Genomic DNA, 17644 nt, shown 5'->3' with positions numbered 1-17644 from the left:
ATAACATCAACCCCACAAATAAATAAAAATATATTCATTAACAACAGTGTTCATTTATTTCCGAAATTTAATATTCATAATGTAATATAAATTCAAACTGCCCACTGACAACACCAATCAGCTGTTCAAATCAGAATCAGTGTGGCCAATCAGACTTATAGGAACATTCCCGGCTGTCTGGTATTTTCGTAGCTCTCGCAGAAGACCACTTTGGCCAACACACAAGCTCTTCGAACTGGAACCCAACAAGCCCCAATTTTCGAACAAGTATCCAACGCGTCGCCTGCTCTACTTCAAACGGGAAAAAATACACAAATCGCCGGGAAAAATTCTACCAAAATATGGTGTGCGTAAATCTAGTGCAATAATGATAGTTTTGATAAAACGGCAATTTCCGAGCGCTTGATGGATTTTTCCGTTAACTACGATTTAAAAAAGAAAACAAGAGGGGGGCTGAGAATCAAAGTGCAAAAGCTCTCGTTGAGAATGTTGTTAACTTAAAAACAGAAACCAAAAAATACACACAAAAAAAAACACAAAATCCGATGTGAAATATTCGTTGACAAAATTGGTACACAAAACCCACACATCAGAAATATCCTTCAAAAACAAGTAAAATTGTAGTAAAAATTCTAAGTGTTATGCAGAGTGTGGTGTGGGTGTTATTAGCTGGTGCTGCTGTTGCTGCCTTTCCCGTTTCTCCGTTCTCCTCCCCCATCTCTTCCTCCTTCCGTTTCGAGAATATCCATACACAGCGGATCCCAACAACAACAATAACAACGGTGTGAAACCACAATTTAGGTGAGTCTTCCTCTTTTTACTATCCCTCTTCTCCCACTACATCCGTATCACCCCACCCCCCCTTTGGGGATAGTTGCTTGCACTCGGCCACGTACCAACAAAATAACTGTGTAACTGTAACAACTCGCTCTCTTTGAGTGCCACGAAAATAGTCCAGAAGTTATTCCCAAAAAAATTGATTACGCAGTACAATCTTTTCGATTTCTCTGGGATTTTAGTAGAAAAATGCGTTGGTTGCTGTTAATAATACACGACGCACACACAAACACACAAAAATGCCAGCAGCGAGCGGGACGCCCATACAAATGCCGCCAAAGCAAAGCACAAGTGTAAACGAGAGAGAGAGGGAGAGCAGGAGAGAGCAGCTTTTGATTGAGAGAGTCAACGCATGCGCGGGAAATAATGGAAGGGGTCGGCGGGTGGGGTGCAGGTGAATGCTGCTGCTGCTGTTGCCGTTGTAAACCGTGTGTGCGAGTGTGTGTGCCTTGTTTTTATTGTGCTTTGCGAGCGCGGCAAAAATCTCCGTGAAAACCGCTTCCAGTTTCAACTAACTTGGCTGAAAAGAAAAATAAACGCTATTCGCTCGGCTCTCCATCGATGTTGGTTTCTATTTATTTTTAACCGCCTTTTGTTGTCATTCTCGCCTAGTGTTTTTTATTTTCTGGTGACGTCAGAGGGCTAAATTTAAAAACTCGTTTGTTTGTCCATTGTTTTTAACGACCAAATGGGCTAGGTCTCAATTTCCAACTGCTGAGGGAGGAAGAGATAGGAAAAAAGAAGCTACAACAGTGCTTGCTTTCTATCGCATTTTAATGTTTACTTTTTATGTTCAAATACATACATCCATGGCTCAGGAGCAGATAAGCCAGCATATTGAGATAAATGTGTGTGTGATATGATTTTGTGTCGTCACGTGGTAACTGTATTGGAATGCTTGACAACTCCAAAAAGTCATCAATGGGTAAGAGAGATGGTGATAGTAAATTGCATATTCCAGCTATATTTAGCAATGATCTCCGATGCTCCATAGAAGGGGGCTAAGGAGTGTGTGTGTGTGTGTGTGTACGAGAGGTGGCGAAGAGAAAGAAATGTGGAGACAACACAAAGAGCGGAGTTCACAGTTAGATTTGAAAAGTTTTGCTGCCAATAGCCGCTAGAGGGCGACCTCGGTTATGAACAAGTACAAGTGCGCCTAAACAATAACCATACATTAACCAGCGAATCTTTAAACTTAGTGTTTATCAAGTGGAGCTAACAAAATGTGTATATGTATCTGACGATAAAAACTGTTCTGATCGGAACTTAGAAGAGTTCTTAATTGGAATTGTATGGCGTAGTAAATTCCTCCAACAGATGGCGCATCATCTTTATCAGAGATACAGCGTTAAATAGTCAAAAAGTTACTTTCCAACTTCAAAATTAATAGAATTTTCCTCTATTATGTATATAATACATGCAACCAAAATAGATATCAAGCCATAGAAGACCCTTGTAGAATTCCCTTAGAAGTCACAACAAATGTGTGCCTTCTCCACCTGTAATAGTCTTCTGCTTTGTCATACCGATTTACACGAACGAAATTACGCCTCGAGGACCTGGCCACTAATTCATTTTCCTTCACCTCCTTTCGGGCCATGACTTGCCCTATATATCCTGATATCTTTAGCTATTTTAGTTTCCGTTTGCCTAGGAACACCCAATGTCATGCGATATGCCTGGCAACACACACTTCAGGTACACCTTTCTCAACTTGATAGGGATCTAAGTTTGGATCCAAAGCCTTTTGCCGACATGCAAATGTGCCATAAAAAGCGCTTGCTCGTTCGCTGTCTTGACTTTTCAACTTTAAAGTCAGGAAAAGGAAGTGCATAAAGCACTGCTGCAAGGTAGAAGGAAGATTGGGGCATAAAAGGGACCAATTCTGCAAAGGCACGCCAACTGCTGCAAAAGGTTAAAAATTAGCATAAAATCGAATATTTACATGTGTTCATAAGGATATATACATATATGGGCGAGTGTAAGGAGTGAGTCGTGTGTGCGTAACACTTTCGGTGAAGGGTCAACATCGTAAACAACCCGACCATTAAAATATACCTTTGGCGTTGAGCAGGAACAGCTCCGGAACGGGTTGTGATTTTAAGGAGATTTTGGGGTTTCATAATAAGATATTACTTCTCGATTCTAAAGATATTTTCATGTTCCTTGAACTATTCCAAATTAGGAGCATATAAGGCTATTCAGTGATAATATGTACCTTATCGTATTTTTTTTTATTATTCGATTTCAAGATGTACTATATTTTCGAAAGATATGGTTTATGATTTGTCCTACAAACATTCTTGTACTTCTTTATGTATATAACTATACTACGAGTGCCGTATTATATATTGTATATTATTATATATAGTTACCTCTCCTCGTGAGAAGCAACATTAAATTAAACTATCCCTAATCTATCCCTCGGGGCAATAAACTCGTTAGGAATTATGTCATGGACATCCCTTTTGTTCCTCATGAATTTGCATACAGACGTGACTTTCTTAGATTTTCCTTAAGACTCTTCTCCATAAGAGTGTTTCCCCATTCGGGCTTCCTTCTCCTCCTTTTTGCCTTTGTTTATGGGACTGCGGACGACTGACGACTTGATAGAATGAGTGCCTGACTGATGGCTATATGCATATCGATATGGTAACCCACATCACCTACATTACACTAGGCGGAAGAAAAAGTGGAGCAAATAAGGCAGGGAATTGTACTTAGGGGTGGCCAAAGACAGATAGTCAGACACTCATAAAGTTGGTAAAACTGAACACATGTTTCCACTCAATAGATATGTATGTGAATAAAAGACGTTTTATACATATATGTACTTGTTCTGCTGGGACAGCTGGATGGATGGATGGCTGTTTGTGAAACACCCTTTGCGGAAAGCATTATTTACTGTCATATTCCAATTAAGGCAAAGTCAGGTTTTTGTTAGAGCGGTGTGGGCGCTGCGAAAAAAACTAATCATTAAGGTGAAAATCTATAACTTTTGTGTATGACTTTTGTATACCCTCGGTTTTTAATTTCATTTAAAGCTTACAGAAAACGGAAAAATTAGATGTAGATAACGTTATCACTATACATAAATCTCCAGGAAAACAAAAACAAGACCGTCCTTGTTAAGCTAGGTTTTTAGTAGCCTAATTATGCTTATAGATATAATCTGAGTGAGAAAACCTAGATTGTCAATACATTTTAAAGCTTTGTCTTTCTAAAAATACATACTCTTCTAATACGTTGTATAAATTTAAATTGGTAAGAAATAGTAAAGCGGAAGCTTGTTAGCGGAACATGCGAATGTGTGTGGGCCAATGAAGTGACTTAAGACGTTCTTAGCGAGAGTTTATAACGCTAGAGATTTTAAAAACCGTCATAAAGTATCTTTTTCTTTATTTTAATTGTTTTCAGTCGCCAAACAGTCGTTCGTGTGCTTCCGTTACCCGCCCCGTGCCCGCCATGATGTTGGACGATGACAACTCAGATCTGTTGGTCTGTGCATCTGAGATGCAGGAAGGTATGGGAGCGACGAACCCTCATTTGATTGATATATATATACTGATGCCACATATTTACAGACCGCTTATACTTTGTGGCCTTCAAGAAGAACATCAAGCCAAAGAACACCGTGAATACTCACTACTTTAACGTAGATGAGGAGTACATCTACGAGAACTTTTACAACGACTTTGGACCGTTGAATATCTGTATGCTGTACAGGTATTGCATGAAGCTCAACACCAAGTTGAATGCGAAGTGCCATGCGAACAAGAAGATTGTCCACTATACCTCCATGAATCCGGCCAAGCGTCTCAATGCGGCCTACCTGATTGGTTCGTATGCAGTAAGTGCCTCTCCAGCAATTGGTTGTTAACAGCGAAAACCTTAGCTAATTCTTTGAATTGTCTTTTCACCTTTTCCAGATCATTTACCTAAATAAAACACCCCAGGAGGCGTATCGGCCGCTTGTCGCTGGCGAAATACCCGCCTACACGCGCTTTTGTGACGCCAGCTACGGACCCAGCAGCTTTAAAATCTCGCTGCTGGACTGTCTGAATGCTGTCCACAAGGGGCTGCAGGCGGGTTTCTTCAACTTCAACGACTTTGATGCGGAGGAGTATGAGTATTTTGAGCGCGTTGAGAATGGCGACTTCAACTGGATTGTGCCGCAAAAGTTTATTGCGTTTTGTGGGCCGCATCAGAAGAGCAAAACCCTGCCGAACGGTTATCCGTGCCATGCACCCGAACGCTACTTTACCTATTTTCGTGAGAACAATGTCACGACCGTGATTCGGTTGAACGCCAAGGTGTATCATGCCTCATCGTTTGAGAACGCCGGGTTCGATCACAAGGATCTGTTCTTTATCGATGGCAGCACACCCAGCGATGCCATTATGAAAAAGTTCCTCTCCATTTGTGAGACAACAAAGGGAGCCATTGCCGTGCACTGTAAGGCGGGATTGGGCAGGACGGGTAGCCTCATTGGAGCGTATATAATGAAGCACTATGGGTTCACTGCCTTGGAGTCCATTGCCTGGCTGAGGCTCTGCAGGCCGGGATCAGTTATAGGGCATCAGCAGCAATGGATGGAGGAGTGAGTATTTTCGGGTGCCTCCCTTAATTTTCAATATAATTAATTTATTTCCAATTTAGCAAACAAAGCTGGCTTTGGTCCGAGGGCGAGCGCATGCGTCGCCGCACCAATCTGCCCATTCTCCGGCACACGTACGGTATCAATAGCCTGGAGCTAAAGACCAAACTGGCGGAGGTATCCAGCATTGCTAATTCCTCGGAGCATGTGGACTTGCTGCTGACCCGCGTCAAAGGAATCTCGCAGCGTGTGGATACCATGCACCTGAACGATCAGGACACGTTGGATGCCGCGAGTGCCGATCATCCGACGGCTGAAGAGCTCTCTGAGCAGCGGCAACTGGAGCGAGATGAGCATGCCTTGTATCAGCAAGCAACCGCTGAGGATCCCAATTGTAATGGCAGCGATGACAACGATACGGATACAATCAGTGCTCCGGCAGAACCATCCTTGACCTCCGGCTACACCATAACTACACGACGCCGGAAATCCCCATCGGCTGCAAATAAATCCACTGTTATAGCCACCTCCCTGCGACGCCTGGTTAACCCAAATGCGAATAGGAGTATTGCTACGCCTGGTGTGGCCTATCCCGCTGCCGCCGAGGTGCCCAGCTGCACGGAGAAGAAACTGCGCAAGCCCAGTGCCAATGTCTTTGACGCGGCACGCCATACGATCGCTTCCACGGTTCGAATGACTCAGACGGCGCTAGAGAAGAAACAGCAACAGCAGCAGGCCCAGACGCAGGGCGATAAGCTGAATCAAATTAAGGCGCTACGGAGGCATCACCACTCGCGATCCGTCAATGTCAACAACAGCAATAGGTAAATATTTCCAAATGATATATCCTTTAGACTTCAAATTATTTGATTAATCCACCCAACAGCGAGCAGGACTCGAATCAACGACACACGAGAGCTCGATCGCAGCCCTTCCGAAATAACAACAGCAACGCCGGTGTGGCGGCGATGGCTGCTCTGAAGGCTGGTGTAGCTTCAACTGGCTTGGCAACAAGTTCAGGGGTAACACCAGCCGTTATGTTAGCCAACAGTTTAAACAACAATGGAAGCAGTAACCTCAGCGGCAACAGCAACAGCAACAATAACAGCAACACCAACAGTAATCTAAGCAACTCCCTGAATAACTATAATAACAACAATACCACTAACAATATATTGGCCAGTTCGGGGAACAGTCGCACCCGCAGCCTGGCGATCTATAGCAAAAGGTAAGTAAGTGGATACCCCTCGCTCGTCGTACCTCAAAAACTCTTCTCTCGAAAGCTCTTAATGTTTATTTTGAACCTTGATTTCGTTCGTGTGCGGCTCTGCATTTGAATTTTTACTTAATATTGAACTTTGATTGCCTCTGTCCCTTTTTTTGTCTTACGTTTTAGCAGTTGTACATATTATTTATATTATGATTGTACAGAATGTTGAACTTGATTCACTCGAATTAGTAAACAATTATATTCATTTTATCTAATTTCAACATTTTAAAATTTTTCTTAAAATTTGTAGTAGAATTTTCTTGAATGAAAACAATATAATTTAAATTAATTTGTTTGTGATATGAGTTCAATTTATTTGTAATACTCTTTTTAATTATTATCCCCTCTCGCCCTCTCCAACTATAATTCGCACCAAGTTAACCCCAAATGGCGTTTCATTTTAATACTAATCCAGAATTTTATTTCTATAATCGTTAACATTATGTTTTAGCTGCTAATCTTAGTCTAAAAATTTGAATACTTGTTTTGTACTTAGCACTTTTCGTTGCAATTCTGTTTTTGTGCATGCCCAAAATTAAACAAAAAGTATTATTATTGAGCAAAAAAAGAAACACAATAATAAACAACAAATTATCAAAATTATGCGGCTGACAGCTTGCTCGAATGTTTTGTCTACATGTTTTGGCCTTGTTTTTGTTGCTTTTATTCATTGTATTTTCGTATTTATAATTTTGGAGGATAATGGAGTGTGAATACTTGGATAATATCCTTGCAGATTATTTCCATATTATACGGTATATTGTAGCAATTTTTGGAAAGATAAATTTCTGATTAATTTTAAATATATAGCAAGGTTTATCTGAGTGTCTGATCGAATTAAAAAATCAAGCTGAAGCTGTGTAAACCACATATTTCCAAGGCATATATACAAATATCAAGGGGAAAAGTCGGAGTTTAGTTTCTCGAATCTGCAAGGTTATTCTAAATCTCCGGAAAGAACCGAAGCCTCCTTTCGCCTTTCTACCATATGTAAAACTTTCTCAAAATGTACAATTCAAGTGTATGGTGTTATGCATCTTATAATAATTATTATTATTAAGTCTTTGGCAAGACTGTCTGTATGTGTTGGGACTTATATCGTTCTTCTGTGCCCCGTACACCTTCTCTTCCCTCTTTTCTTCTCTTGCCCCCTTTTCTTCTATTTGTTCGACTTGTGCTTTACCCTCCACTTGCTCCTTGGCCCAGAATGGAGCTGAAACATCTGCGCAAGGCGGAACAGCATCAGCAGGCCCAGCAGGAGCAGCCAGTGGTGGTGCTCAGGCCGTATGCCACCATCAACGAGAGCAAGATACCCGTGGTATCTGGCAGTGGTGGTGCCGGCAGCTCGGCCACCATTCCGCCCACGCGTGGTAGTGCTGCTCGTGCCTCCCATCACCACATGACGCTCCGTGGAAGGTCACGAATTCGATACCAGCGTCCGAATGCAGCGGAGACGGCTCCGGCAGCGGCACAAACTCAGCCCTGTACGGTGGCCACAGCTCGCTATTACCGGGACGTATCCGCCATACCCACTATGGGGCTCCTTGGTGCTGGTGGTGGGTCCTCCTCCTCTGCGTTTAATATAGCCACACGCTCCGCATCCGCCACGCTCGATCTCAACTCGAATCCGCTGCCGAAAACCAAATTAACCAGCTTGAATAATAATAATTCAACATCCACACCACCGCCTCCTCCTTCTTCCTCCCATCCCGCAGACACAAGCCGGCTTAGTGGGCGTGGAAGTGCCGTCGAATTGCAGGCAATCATCGAGCACGACAGCCTGGTTGGAGCGGCCAAGCGGAACAAGCGCTCGTTGAGCTCCACTAGGCTGGACAAGGACAAGAGTGACGAGTACAACACGAAGCTGCTGAGGAAGACAGCGGCTGCAGCGGCAGCAGCAGCAACAGCATCTTCGGGAGCAGCTGCAGCGGGCGGTGGTACTATCTCCAGCAACATGAATAATAACAATAACTGCAGCAGTAACAACAGTCGGTACAACAGCTGCAACAGTAGCACCAGCGGCAGCTTCAAGCTCTCCCGTCGTCTCTTTGGCGAATCCGCTGGATCCTCGGTCTCGCCCTCTACATCGGGTGACTCGGGGATTCCAACGCCCACGGCACCGCCAGCTTCAGCCCCCCAGTGGCACCATCACTTGGCTCGGGGCGTAAGCAGCCGCGTGTCTAGCGAAAGGGAAAGAGATCGTGACCAGCAGCAGCAGCAGCAACACCATCAGCAGTCGCATCAATCTAGCCTGAAGCTACGCAAGAAGATCAGCTACTGAGGTGCAGCAATTGTTTTGGCATTGCCTTTAGCTATATAGTTATATTATTTTGAATAGTAAATTATACGTTACCTTTTATGGCAGGTGAAAGAGAGTCAGTTTCTCCATAATCCCAAATGCAATCGAAATTCACAACCAACTTTTTGTTAAATTCAAAAAATAACTTTTATTACCTTAATTTTTATATATAATATAAGTAAACTATATAAAAAATTTAATATATAATTTTAGAGATAAATTTCTTTGTAAATATTATAGCTTTGGAGAATGTCGAAGATCTTATTTCGGATCTCCTATGGCATAATGACATAACTCCGCCGATCACTGTTTGAAAGAAATGGATTTATGTGCAATGAATGCGATTATATTTGACTTCTATTATTATTTTTTTTTTTGATAATGTTTCTTGTATTATAAACTGTTTGTTACGACAAAGTAATTTTACCTGGTGAGCCCATCTCTAATTTGATTTGCATTGGTGTTACAAATAAACAGGGCTGTTTTGTGTAATTTAGGGGGAAGTCCCCTTTTCGGAAGAGATGGCTAGAAACAATGTGCCATCTTTGTTATTGAACTTTTGCACACGGGTCCCTTTATCTGACGGAATCTTTGCTTAAATCTTAATTGCCTTAGCAAAATGTATATTGTACAAAGTTAACAAAAGACGACCTTAAATAAAATCACCCTTTCATGTTGTTTTACCCCCACTTCCACAGTGGTGTTTAGATTGTATTATTAACCGAAATATGTAGACGATAAGTTACAAAGCGAATATGTGCATTATATGTGTAAATATAGGAGACAGTTTGCGTAGTTTGTAAGCCGAAGCTAGTTAAAAATAAATGTTATTATATACACCATATACATAATGGACCATGAATGGATCTGGATCCCGGATCTCAGACCAACATGTCTTTGAAATAGTTTATTATCTGACCGTAAATTTCACTTTCGAATCCCAGAATCAGACAATCGAATTCGCAATTTAGTTCGACCTTCATTAGAGGCTCTATCGATGTCGACTCTATGATTCCAATGCTCGGTGTGATCTTGAGGGCACTCAAGAGGCTCAGCGCTTGGTCCTTGGTGCTCATGTATTCATCCGAATTGATGACTTCGAAGGCCGCCTCCTTTAAAGCCGGATAAAAGTTCTTGAAGTAATTGTGGCGATCGCAGAGGCGCATACCCGTGTTGTCCACGCTACCGGCATCCGTCAGCTCTCTGTAGGTATTGAATTTCTTCCTGCGCTCCGTCTCCACATCCTCGAGCACATCGTTTACATCGAGTACAGGCTCTGCTGCCTTCGTGGTCACCACCTGCATTTGGTCGGGGCGGACGGCGTCAAAATCACTAGATATTACGGCCAGCATTTCAATGGCCGCCCGCTGGCGAGCATCCTTCTTCTTGTCCGACTTTCCATAGCGCACAATCGAGGCCACGGAGCAACAGGCCACGAATTCTGGGGCATTGGGAGTGCCGCTCTGCTGCACAATTTCGATTATGGGCAGCGGCATCTCGTGGCGGACGCAGTAGTCGCGTAGCTCCTTCAGCATATCACGATTCAGATTGGTCATTTCATCTGCCAGCTCGCTAATTCCATCGGTCTCTTTGGTATCCAAGTCAGACAACATGCTGCCGACGGAAGGAAGTTTACAGATTTTTCGCAATATATTCGCAGCAGCCAAGTGTTTGGCATCGCGTTTCGAGCGGCCTGAAATATTTTTACATATTTTACAGCATGAAAAACAAATTCAATCTGAGCTAAACGCATTAGTTTTACCATTTCCATAGGATTCAATATCCATCATAGACACTTTGCAGACATAGCCACCGTCTTCGCCGTCGATAAAATCGTAAGTCGGAGGACAAGTCTTGGACTTGGCACTGAATTCCTGGAGAGCGGACACGGCTGATTTGTTATCCATCAGGTTTTTGCGTTATTAGAAGGGAATATATCTTTGAAAAGGTGGTGCAAAGTTGAAACTGAAAACTTTTGACAATTTCACAAATCGGGAGATGCACTTCTAATAGTGATGACACCGATGCTCACGAACCGGCCGCCGTCTGGCTCACGTGTCACGGTTATCAAATTATTAAGTGTATATTAGTTTTTTAATTTATTTGTTAGACATGTATGTGTCTTATATATATTAGTTTTTAATTTTATTTGTTAGACTATAAAGTAAAGACGTAGTTGATACAAAATTTGGAATACTCTACTAGGAAAACACCAAAATGACAGATATTGGTAAAAAATAATTTGAGAATAAAATGTATACAAAATGATTCAGCTAGGAGCATGATTTACGAAAGCCCTATTTAAAAAAATTAAGCCGAAATATAAATCTAGCTTCATTTCGACATAAAACTTAAAATGAAATACAACAAAACAAATCAAAATAATAATAACCTGTTTTACAAACTTATTATTTTACATTTAGAACTTTAGGCATATTCTTGTTATTTGGCTGAATAAATATGTGAATCTGAACTTGTTATAGAGTTGTATAACTTGAGTTTAAAGTATTATATTTTAAATATTTCAACGTCCAATTTGTTATACACACTGAATAAAAACACACGTCACGTTGAAACAAGTTGGCAGCGCCGAAAGTCAAGGCAACCCTGTTGCTGAGTATATAAGCATTAACAAGTGTTGCTGCCAGTGATGAGTTTAATTCATTGTTTTTAATCAGTGATTGAGCAGCTATATTAAAAATTTCACCGATTTAATAATGTAATTATTTACAGAACGATTAAATTACCAGTTTTTAAGTATACAAGGCCATTAAAACCCTAACGCTCATCTCTGCCTCACAGGTCACTGTCGGAACCGTTTACTTCGTTTCATAATCAATAATTCCTGTGCTGGCAGCTGCAAAACAACAAAACAGCTGGGGAACAAAAATATATCCAAATCCAAATGTCAAAGTCGGTATAAAAACAATTACGAAAAATCCCAGCGAGCGGAGCTGAGAGCAAAAGAGGAAGTGGCGCAGTGCAGCGATTAAACAGTGGCCGCGAAAATTGAGAGCTGAGAGCTCCCCGAAAAAAAAACAAGCGAAAGCAAATCGAGACCAGCAGCTATCACTCTGTCTGCTCGTGGCTAATAATTAGCGATAGAAAGTGCTTCTCCGGGGGTCAACGAGATGAACGAGACCGCCAATCCACCCGCTGCCGCGGGCTGCGATGCTGCAGCGCGTCAGAAAATCGTCGCAACAACGGAGACGCCTGAGACACCGAGCGCTTCCAGTAAATCCAGTGTCCGACTATTGATCAAATCGTCCAATCAGCAATATGACGACCTCAACGTGGAGAGCGATCTCGGCTGGACGGTGAAGCGCCTCAAGAAGCAACTATCGCTGGTCTATCCTGGCAAGCCGGTGAGTAGTCACCCTGTATCTTCTATGTAGTTTACGTCAGCTTATAGCGAGCCTATCTTATCGAACTGTTTTGTTATTGTTTATCATCTTCGCTTAGCATACAAGTGCCTGGGAGGCTATTTGCGTCTTGGGATCGAGAACGGGCTCCCACAGGCAGCAAGTACACGTCAGTGAATTTTAGCCACTGTAATTTATAGCATTCGTCATGCACTTGCGTCATGCAGCTTGGAACTAGGGATTAAAGCTTGAACTTAAATATGTCAGTTACGGTAAAAAATGTTTAAAGCAATTAGGTTTAGGTACTGATAAGGTGTTTCCGTGATAAGACATAAATATGGCTTACATATAATTAGGTTAAGGTATAACAAAGTTAATTGAAACTAAAGAAAACATCTGGTTTAAAGACTTTTTATAACGAGAACTCGCTTCTTGGAATAACATTCTATAAGATCAGATTCGGTTAGGCCTCACCCAATGAAAGTAAGAAAATAAACACATATGTAGTTCCAGTACAAAGCTAGCAAATAGGGGAATATTTTATTAGACGTTCATTTACATTTAATTATTTAAATTAATAAATTATTTTCTCCTTCAGGAAATCCACGATCAAAAACTGATTTACTCTGGCAAGCTACTCGATGACAGTCAAAAGATATCGGAAGTGATAAGGAGCTACAAGGATGTCTATCAGCAGCATCACATCTTCCATCTGGTGTGCGCCAGCAAGAATATACCCAAGCCTCCAGTTAAGCTAGCTCCACCCAAGGAACACACAGTGCCACTGCAGTCACAGGACAACACCAATGAACTTCGACAGCGTCATGCCGCAGCACATCAGCACCAGCAGCAGGCACAGCAGGCAGTCAATGCCACTGTCCCTCCCCTGGCCAATCCCTGGTCACAGTTCTGGCAGCACAATATGGCCGCGGCTGCCTCCAGTGGCAGCCCGATGGCCGCTGCCACTGCCAGTGCCAATCCTCATCCCCATGTCCTGCTCCAACAGCAGGCGATATTGTACAACGCCTGGATGCAGCAGGTCTACGCCCAGTATATGCAGGAGTTGGCTTTACGGTGAGTTAAATGCTTAGGTTTTAAAAAGGAATTTAATTGACATTATAAACTGCTTTTTTTGCTTGTAAACTTTTGTTTGGGTCTTTATTTTGATTTCCCTTGTTTAATTCGCTGTAGAGTTTACCAATAATAATCTCATAATTTTCTTATCTTCAAATTTTTGCAAAACAACATTGACTGAGCACATCTCGGAATATTTTTAGTTATCAGCAGAGGCTCTCTGTGTTTATTTACTTTACTATTTATTAGATTATTTTCGGATTAGTTAATATTATTTTAATACAAAAAGGAAGCTAACTTCGGCACGCCGAAGTTTGTATACCCCTGCAGGTTTAAATTCTATAACTAGGAATTAATGCAATCTAAATTATACATATTGATGTTAAAAAACAAAAAAGTAATGCCTGCTTCTATTTCATTCACCTATATATTTCCCTCTATATTTAACCGCCTTTTGTATGACAGCTATATGATATAGTAGTCCGATTTTCATAAAATTCTAGATTAATATATAATGGCTATATATCAAATTTGATAAACATCTGCTAAAAATTGGAAAAGTTATCATTTTTTCTTAAAATTTACCGGTCGTTCCTATGGAAGCTATATATATGTATGCATGTACATATATAGTCCACCGATTCGCCATGTCCGACTTATATACTAGTAAAATTGTATAGAAGAATATCTCCATAATTTCATTCAAATAGCTTAAATTTGTTCCAAAACATATATCGCTCAGCTGTGCATATGATTCTCAACTTGTTCTAACATCCCCGGAACGAAGTGACTTCTGCCGGCCAAGTCTCAGAAATGTGTTGTTACAAAAGTTGCAAGTCATTGTTAATTAGTGTTCAAAGTTAGTAACTGATCATACATACTTACTGTTCATAGATATTTACTGATCATAGTTACTTACTGGTCATAGATACTTACTGATCATAGGTACTTACTGGTCATAGTTAATTACTGGTCATAGATACTTGCTGTTCAGAGTTACTTACTAGTAATATATACTTGCTGTTCAGAGTTACTTACTAGTCATAGATACTTACTGTTCATAGTTAATCATCATATCATATGATTCCCAACTTGTTCTAACATCCCCGGAACGAAGTGACTTCTGCTGGCTAAGTCTCAGGAATGTGTTGTGTTACAAAAGTTGCAAGTCATTGTTAATTAGTGTTCAAAGTTAGTAACTCATCATACATACTTACTGTTCATAGATATTTACTGATCATAGATACTTAATGTTCAGAGTTACTTACTGTTCATATATACTTACTGATCATAGGTACTTACTGGTCATAGTTAATTACTGGTCATAGATACTTGCTGTTCAGAGTTACTTACTCGTCATAGATACTTACTGTTCATAGTTAATCATCATATCATATGATTCCCAACTTGTTCTAACAACCCCGGAACGAAGTGACTTCTGCCGGCCAAGTCTCAGAAATGTGTTGTGTTACAAAAGTTGCAAGTCATTGTTAATTAGTGTTCAAAGTTAGTAACTGATCATACATACTTAATGTTCATTGTTTCTTACTGATCATAGATACTTACTGGTCATAGATACTTACTGTTCAGAGTTTATTTATTTATATAAAGCTAGCGGTTTGTTGTAAACTAAAGGCTACCATAGGATATTGAGCATTGGCTGCAGTGGCCTACCGCTCGATTAAATATATACAGATTTTAATATTATACAAAGGACTTAAAGGCTAGATTTTGTGGGTGAGGTTGGCTTTGTGGAGAAAGGAGAGGATTTTCATTGAGTTTTCTGTTGTTGGGTTTGCGAGGAGTTGGGTTGGGTTTTGGTGGGAGAAGGATGAGGTTCTGTGTTGGGAAAGTGCAGTACAGTCGATTAATATGTTTTATATCTATTGTGGCATTATGATATTGCATAAGGGGCAAGTGTTTTGTATTGTTCTATTAATATAGTGGGCGTTTGTGATTTGTGTGTGGCCTAGACGTAGTCTATTGATTATTATTTGTTGTTTGCTAAGGTTTGTGGTTTTGAGGGAGTAGCTTGAAGGGTTGTTGAGTGCAATATGTTTGTACCAATGGTTGCATTGGTTTTGCAGATCTTTTTCTATGTGACTGTAGTAATTTTTGAGGTGTTGTGTGATATCTTTGGAGTTGAAGTTTTTGGTAAGAATGAGTGGATAATTGTAAGCTTCCTTGGCTGTTCTGTCCGCTCTCTCATTCCCTTTTATGCCTATGTGGCTTGGGATCCAGATAAGTATAATTTTGGGGAAGAGTTTGGTTATTATGTTTCTGATCATAGTTACTTACTGGTCATAGTTACTCAATGTTCATTGATACTTACTGATCATAGTTCTATAAATCGTCCGATTGTGACTATATCAGCTATATATATGTGTAATACTTTCCTCGCATTCACTCTCTCAAAAAAGTGCCCTCCTCTGCGCTTCTCAACCAGTGTACTTAAGCACCGTAGCAAACACAATTATTTTTGTTCTTCTTCTTGTTCCGTTTTAAAGTTTCTAGTTAAATTTGATATATATATAGTCCACCGATTCGCCATGCTCCGACTTTACAGAAATTTGTTCTTACAAAAGTTGCAAGTCATTGATTATTAGTGTTTAAAGTTAATAACTGATTATACATACTCACTGGTTATAGATACTTACTGGTCATAGACACTTACTGTTCAGAGTTACTTACTGCTCATAGTTACTTCCTGTCATAGTTAATCATCATATCATATGATTCCCAACTTGTTCTAACATCCCCGGAACGAAGTGACTTCTGCCGGCCAGGTCTCAGAAAAGTGTTGTGTTACAAAAGTTGCAAGTCATTGTTTATTAGTGTTCAAAGTTAATAACTGATCATATATAGTTAGTTACTTACTGGTCATACTTACTTATTATTCATAGTTACTTGCTAATCATAGTTTATTCCTGTCATAGTTAATTATCGATCAGACTTCTATAAATCGTCCGATTGTTCCTATGTCAGATATCAACTTTATAATCTATTTAATTTTAATTTTGGATATTTATTCTTCCAGATCTTCCGTGCCCGGTTCGAGTAACCCCGCTACGCCAATTTCCCCACAACCACCTTCATTGCTGGCTCATCCCCTGTTTGCTCAATTAGCACGGATTCCCAACCTCTCCGAGGCCCAAGCAGGGGTACAAGCGGCTCCCCCGGCTGCAGCTGCTCCTCCAGCTCCGCCAGCAGAAGTGGCAGCTGCGCCGCTGGCCAGACCCAACTTCCCACACATTCAAGAGGAACCCGAGATGCGCGACTGGCTGGATAGCTTCTTTAGCTTCACTCGCCTGGCCATATTTGTGACAGTGCTTTACTTTAACTCCTCGCCACTGCGTTGCCTTCTGGTGGTGCTTATTGCAGGGGCTATTTATCTGTGAGTGAATTCTCTTAATTGTTAGACTTTCAGCTTCTAAATGGTTCTCTCTATCCCGCAGCTATCACATTGGCATCCTGCGTATGCGCCGCGAGCGTAATAATAACAACATTAACCGTAACAATAATGCTGGTGATGCTGCCGCTGCCTTTGCTGCCGTGCAGCAAATCCAACGGATGATGGATGCGGCTGTGGAGCGCGAGAATAATGATCCACAGGCGGCCAATGAGCCGGGTGTTGTGCCACCAGCAGCTGAGGGAGCAGCTCCTGCCGCGCAGGATGTACCCGATGCTGCTACGGCCGCCGCTCCTCCGGCACCCGCAACAGCTGCCAATCCCGATGCGGCTGCTGTCGATGTGTCTGCCGAAGCCATGGCCGTGGCTGTGGAACCACCAAATGCCAATAACTCTGTGATTTCCGTTGTGCGCACCTTCGTCATCACCTTCTTCACATCGCTGCTGCCCGAGGCGCCAGCGTTGTAAAGAATTTAGATGCGGATCCAACTTTCCTCCCCTTTTCGTAATCAAAAACTAAAACAAATTGTTATTCCTTTTTTATTTTCGATTTTTGTGCTTTACCTGAAAAATTTAAGGCAAAAACGCAATAAGTGTTTTATATATTTATTTTTTCGAGTAGTTTGTAGACTTTTTAGCCCACTAAGTAAAGAAAACTGTTATAGTAAAATGATGATGATCTGAAACGACGATGAAACTATGAAACCAAGATGCAATTACAAAAATAAAACTTATGCTTTAACACAAAAAATTGCGAATAATTAAGTAATTTGTGGAAAATGTGATGTTAACAAAGT

The 17644-nt window shown here is 41.1% G+C and overlaps 3 protein-coding genes across 5 annotated transcripts; 2 read left to right on the top strand and 1 right to left on the bottom strand.

Annotated features, from left to right (window-relative positions):
* The first annotated feature begins 132 nt into the window (after window positions 1-132).
* On the top strand, window positions 133-9847 carry Cdc14 (cell division cycle protein 14). 3 transcript variants are annotated; one of them, XM_020943408.2, is made up of 7 exons: window positions 133-801; window positions 4255-4360; window positions 4422-4687; window positions 4767-5437; window positions 5497-6258; window positions 6321-6662; window positions 8420-9847. In XM_020943408.2, exons 2-7 carry the CDS (start codon window positions 4303-4305, stop codon window positions 8433-8435), a joined length of 2115 nt encoding a protein of 704 aa, XP_020799067.1. In that variant the 5' UTR covers window positions 133-801; window positions 4255-4302; the 3' UTR covers window positions 8436-9847. The 3 variants fall into 3 exon arrangements, with proteins under 3 accessions (XP_020799067.1, XP_020799068.2, XP_086686770.1); XM_020943409.2 differs by having other exon boundaries at window positions 7911-9847; XM_086830644.1 differs by having other exon boundaries at window positions 225-346.
* r2d2 (double-stranded RNA-binding protein r2d2) lies at window positions 9677-11444 on the bottom strand. Its single transcript, XM_020943351.2, has 2 exons — window positions 10766-11444; window positions 9677-10696 (listed from the first exon to the last, which is right to left on the bottom strand). Exons 1-2 carry the CDS (start codon window positions 10908-10910, stop codon window positions 9885-9887), a joined length of 957 nt encoding a protein of 318 aa, XP_020799010.2. The 5' UTR covers window positions 10911-11444; the 3' UTR covers window positions 9677-9884.
* A 208-nt stretch (window positions 11445-11652) lies between these two features.
* Herp (Homocysteine-induced endoplasmic reticulum protein) lies at window positions 11653-17598 on the top strand. Its single transcript, XM_020943306.2, has 5 exons — window positions 11653-11722; window positions 11806-12368; window positions 12964-13439; window positions 16477-16833; window positions 16895-17598. Exons 2-5 carry the CDS (start codon window positions 12135-12137, stop codon window positions 17313-17315), a joined length of 1488 nt encoding a protein of 495 aa, XP_020798965.1. The 5' UTR covers window positions 11653-11722; window positions 11806-12134; the 3' UTR covers window positions 17316-17598.
* Window positions 17599-17644: the final 46 nt, after the last annotated feature.

This window comes from Drosophila serrata, unplaced genomic scaffold (assembly GCF_035046125.1).
Source record: "Drosophila serrata isolate PLE 108 unplaced genomic scaffold, ASM3504612v1 contig_240, whole genome shotgun sequence".
Classification (NCBI taxonomy): Eukaryota; Metazoa; Arthropoda; class Insecta; order Diptera; family Drosophilidae; genus Drosophila; species Drosophila serrata.
The sequence above is the reverse complement of the archived record's forward strand: the minus strand, read 5'-3'. Positions and strand labels throughout refer to the sequence as shown.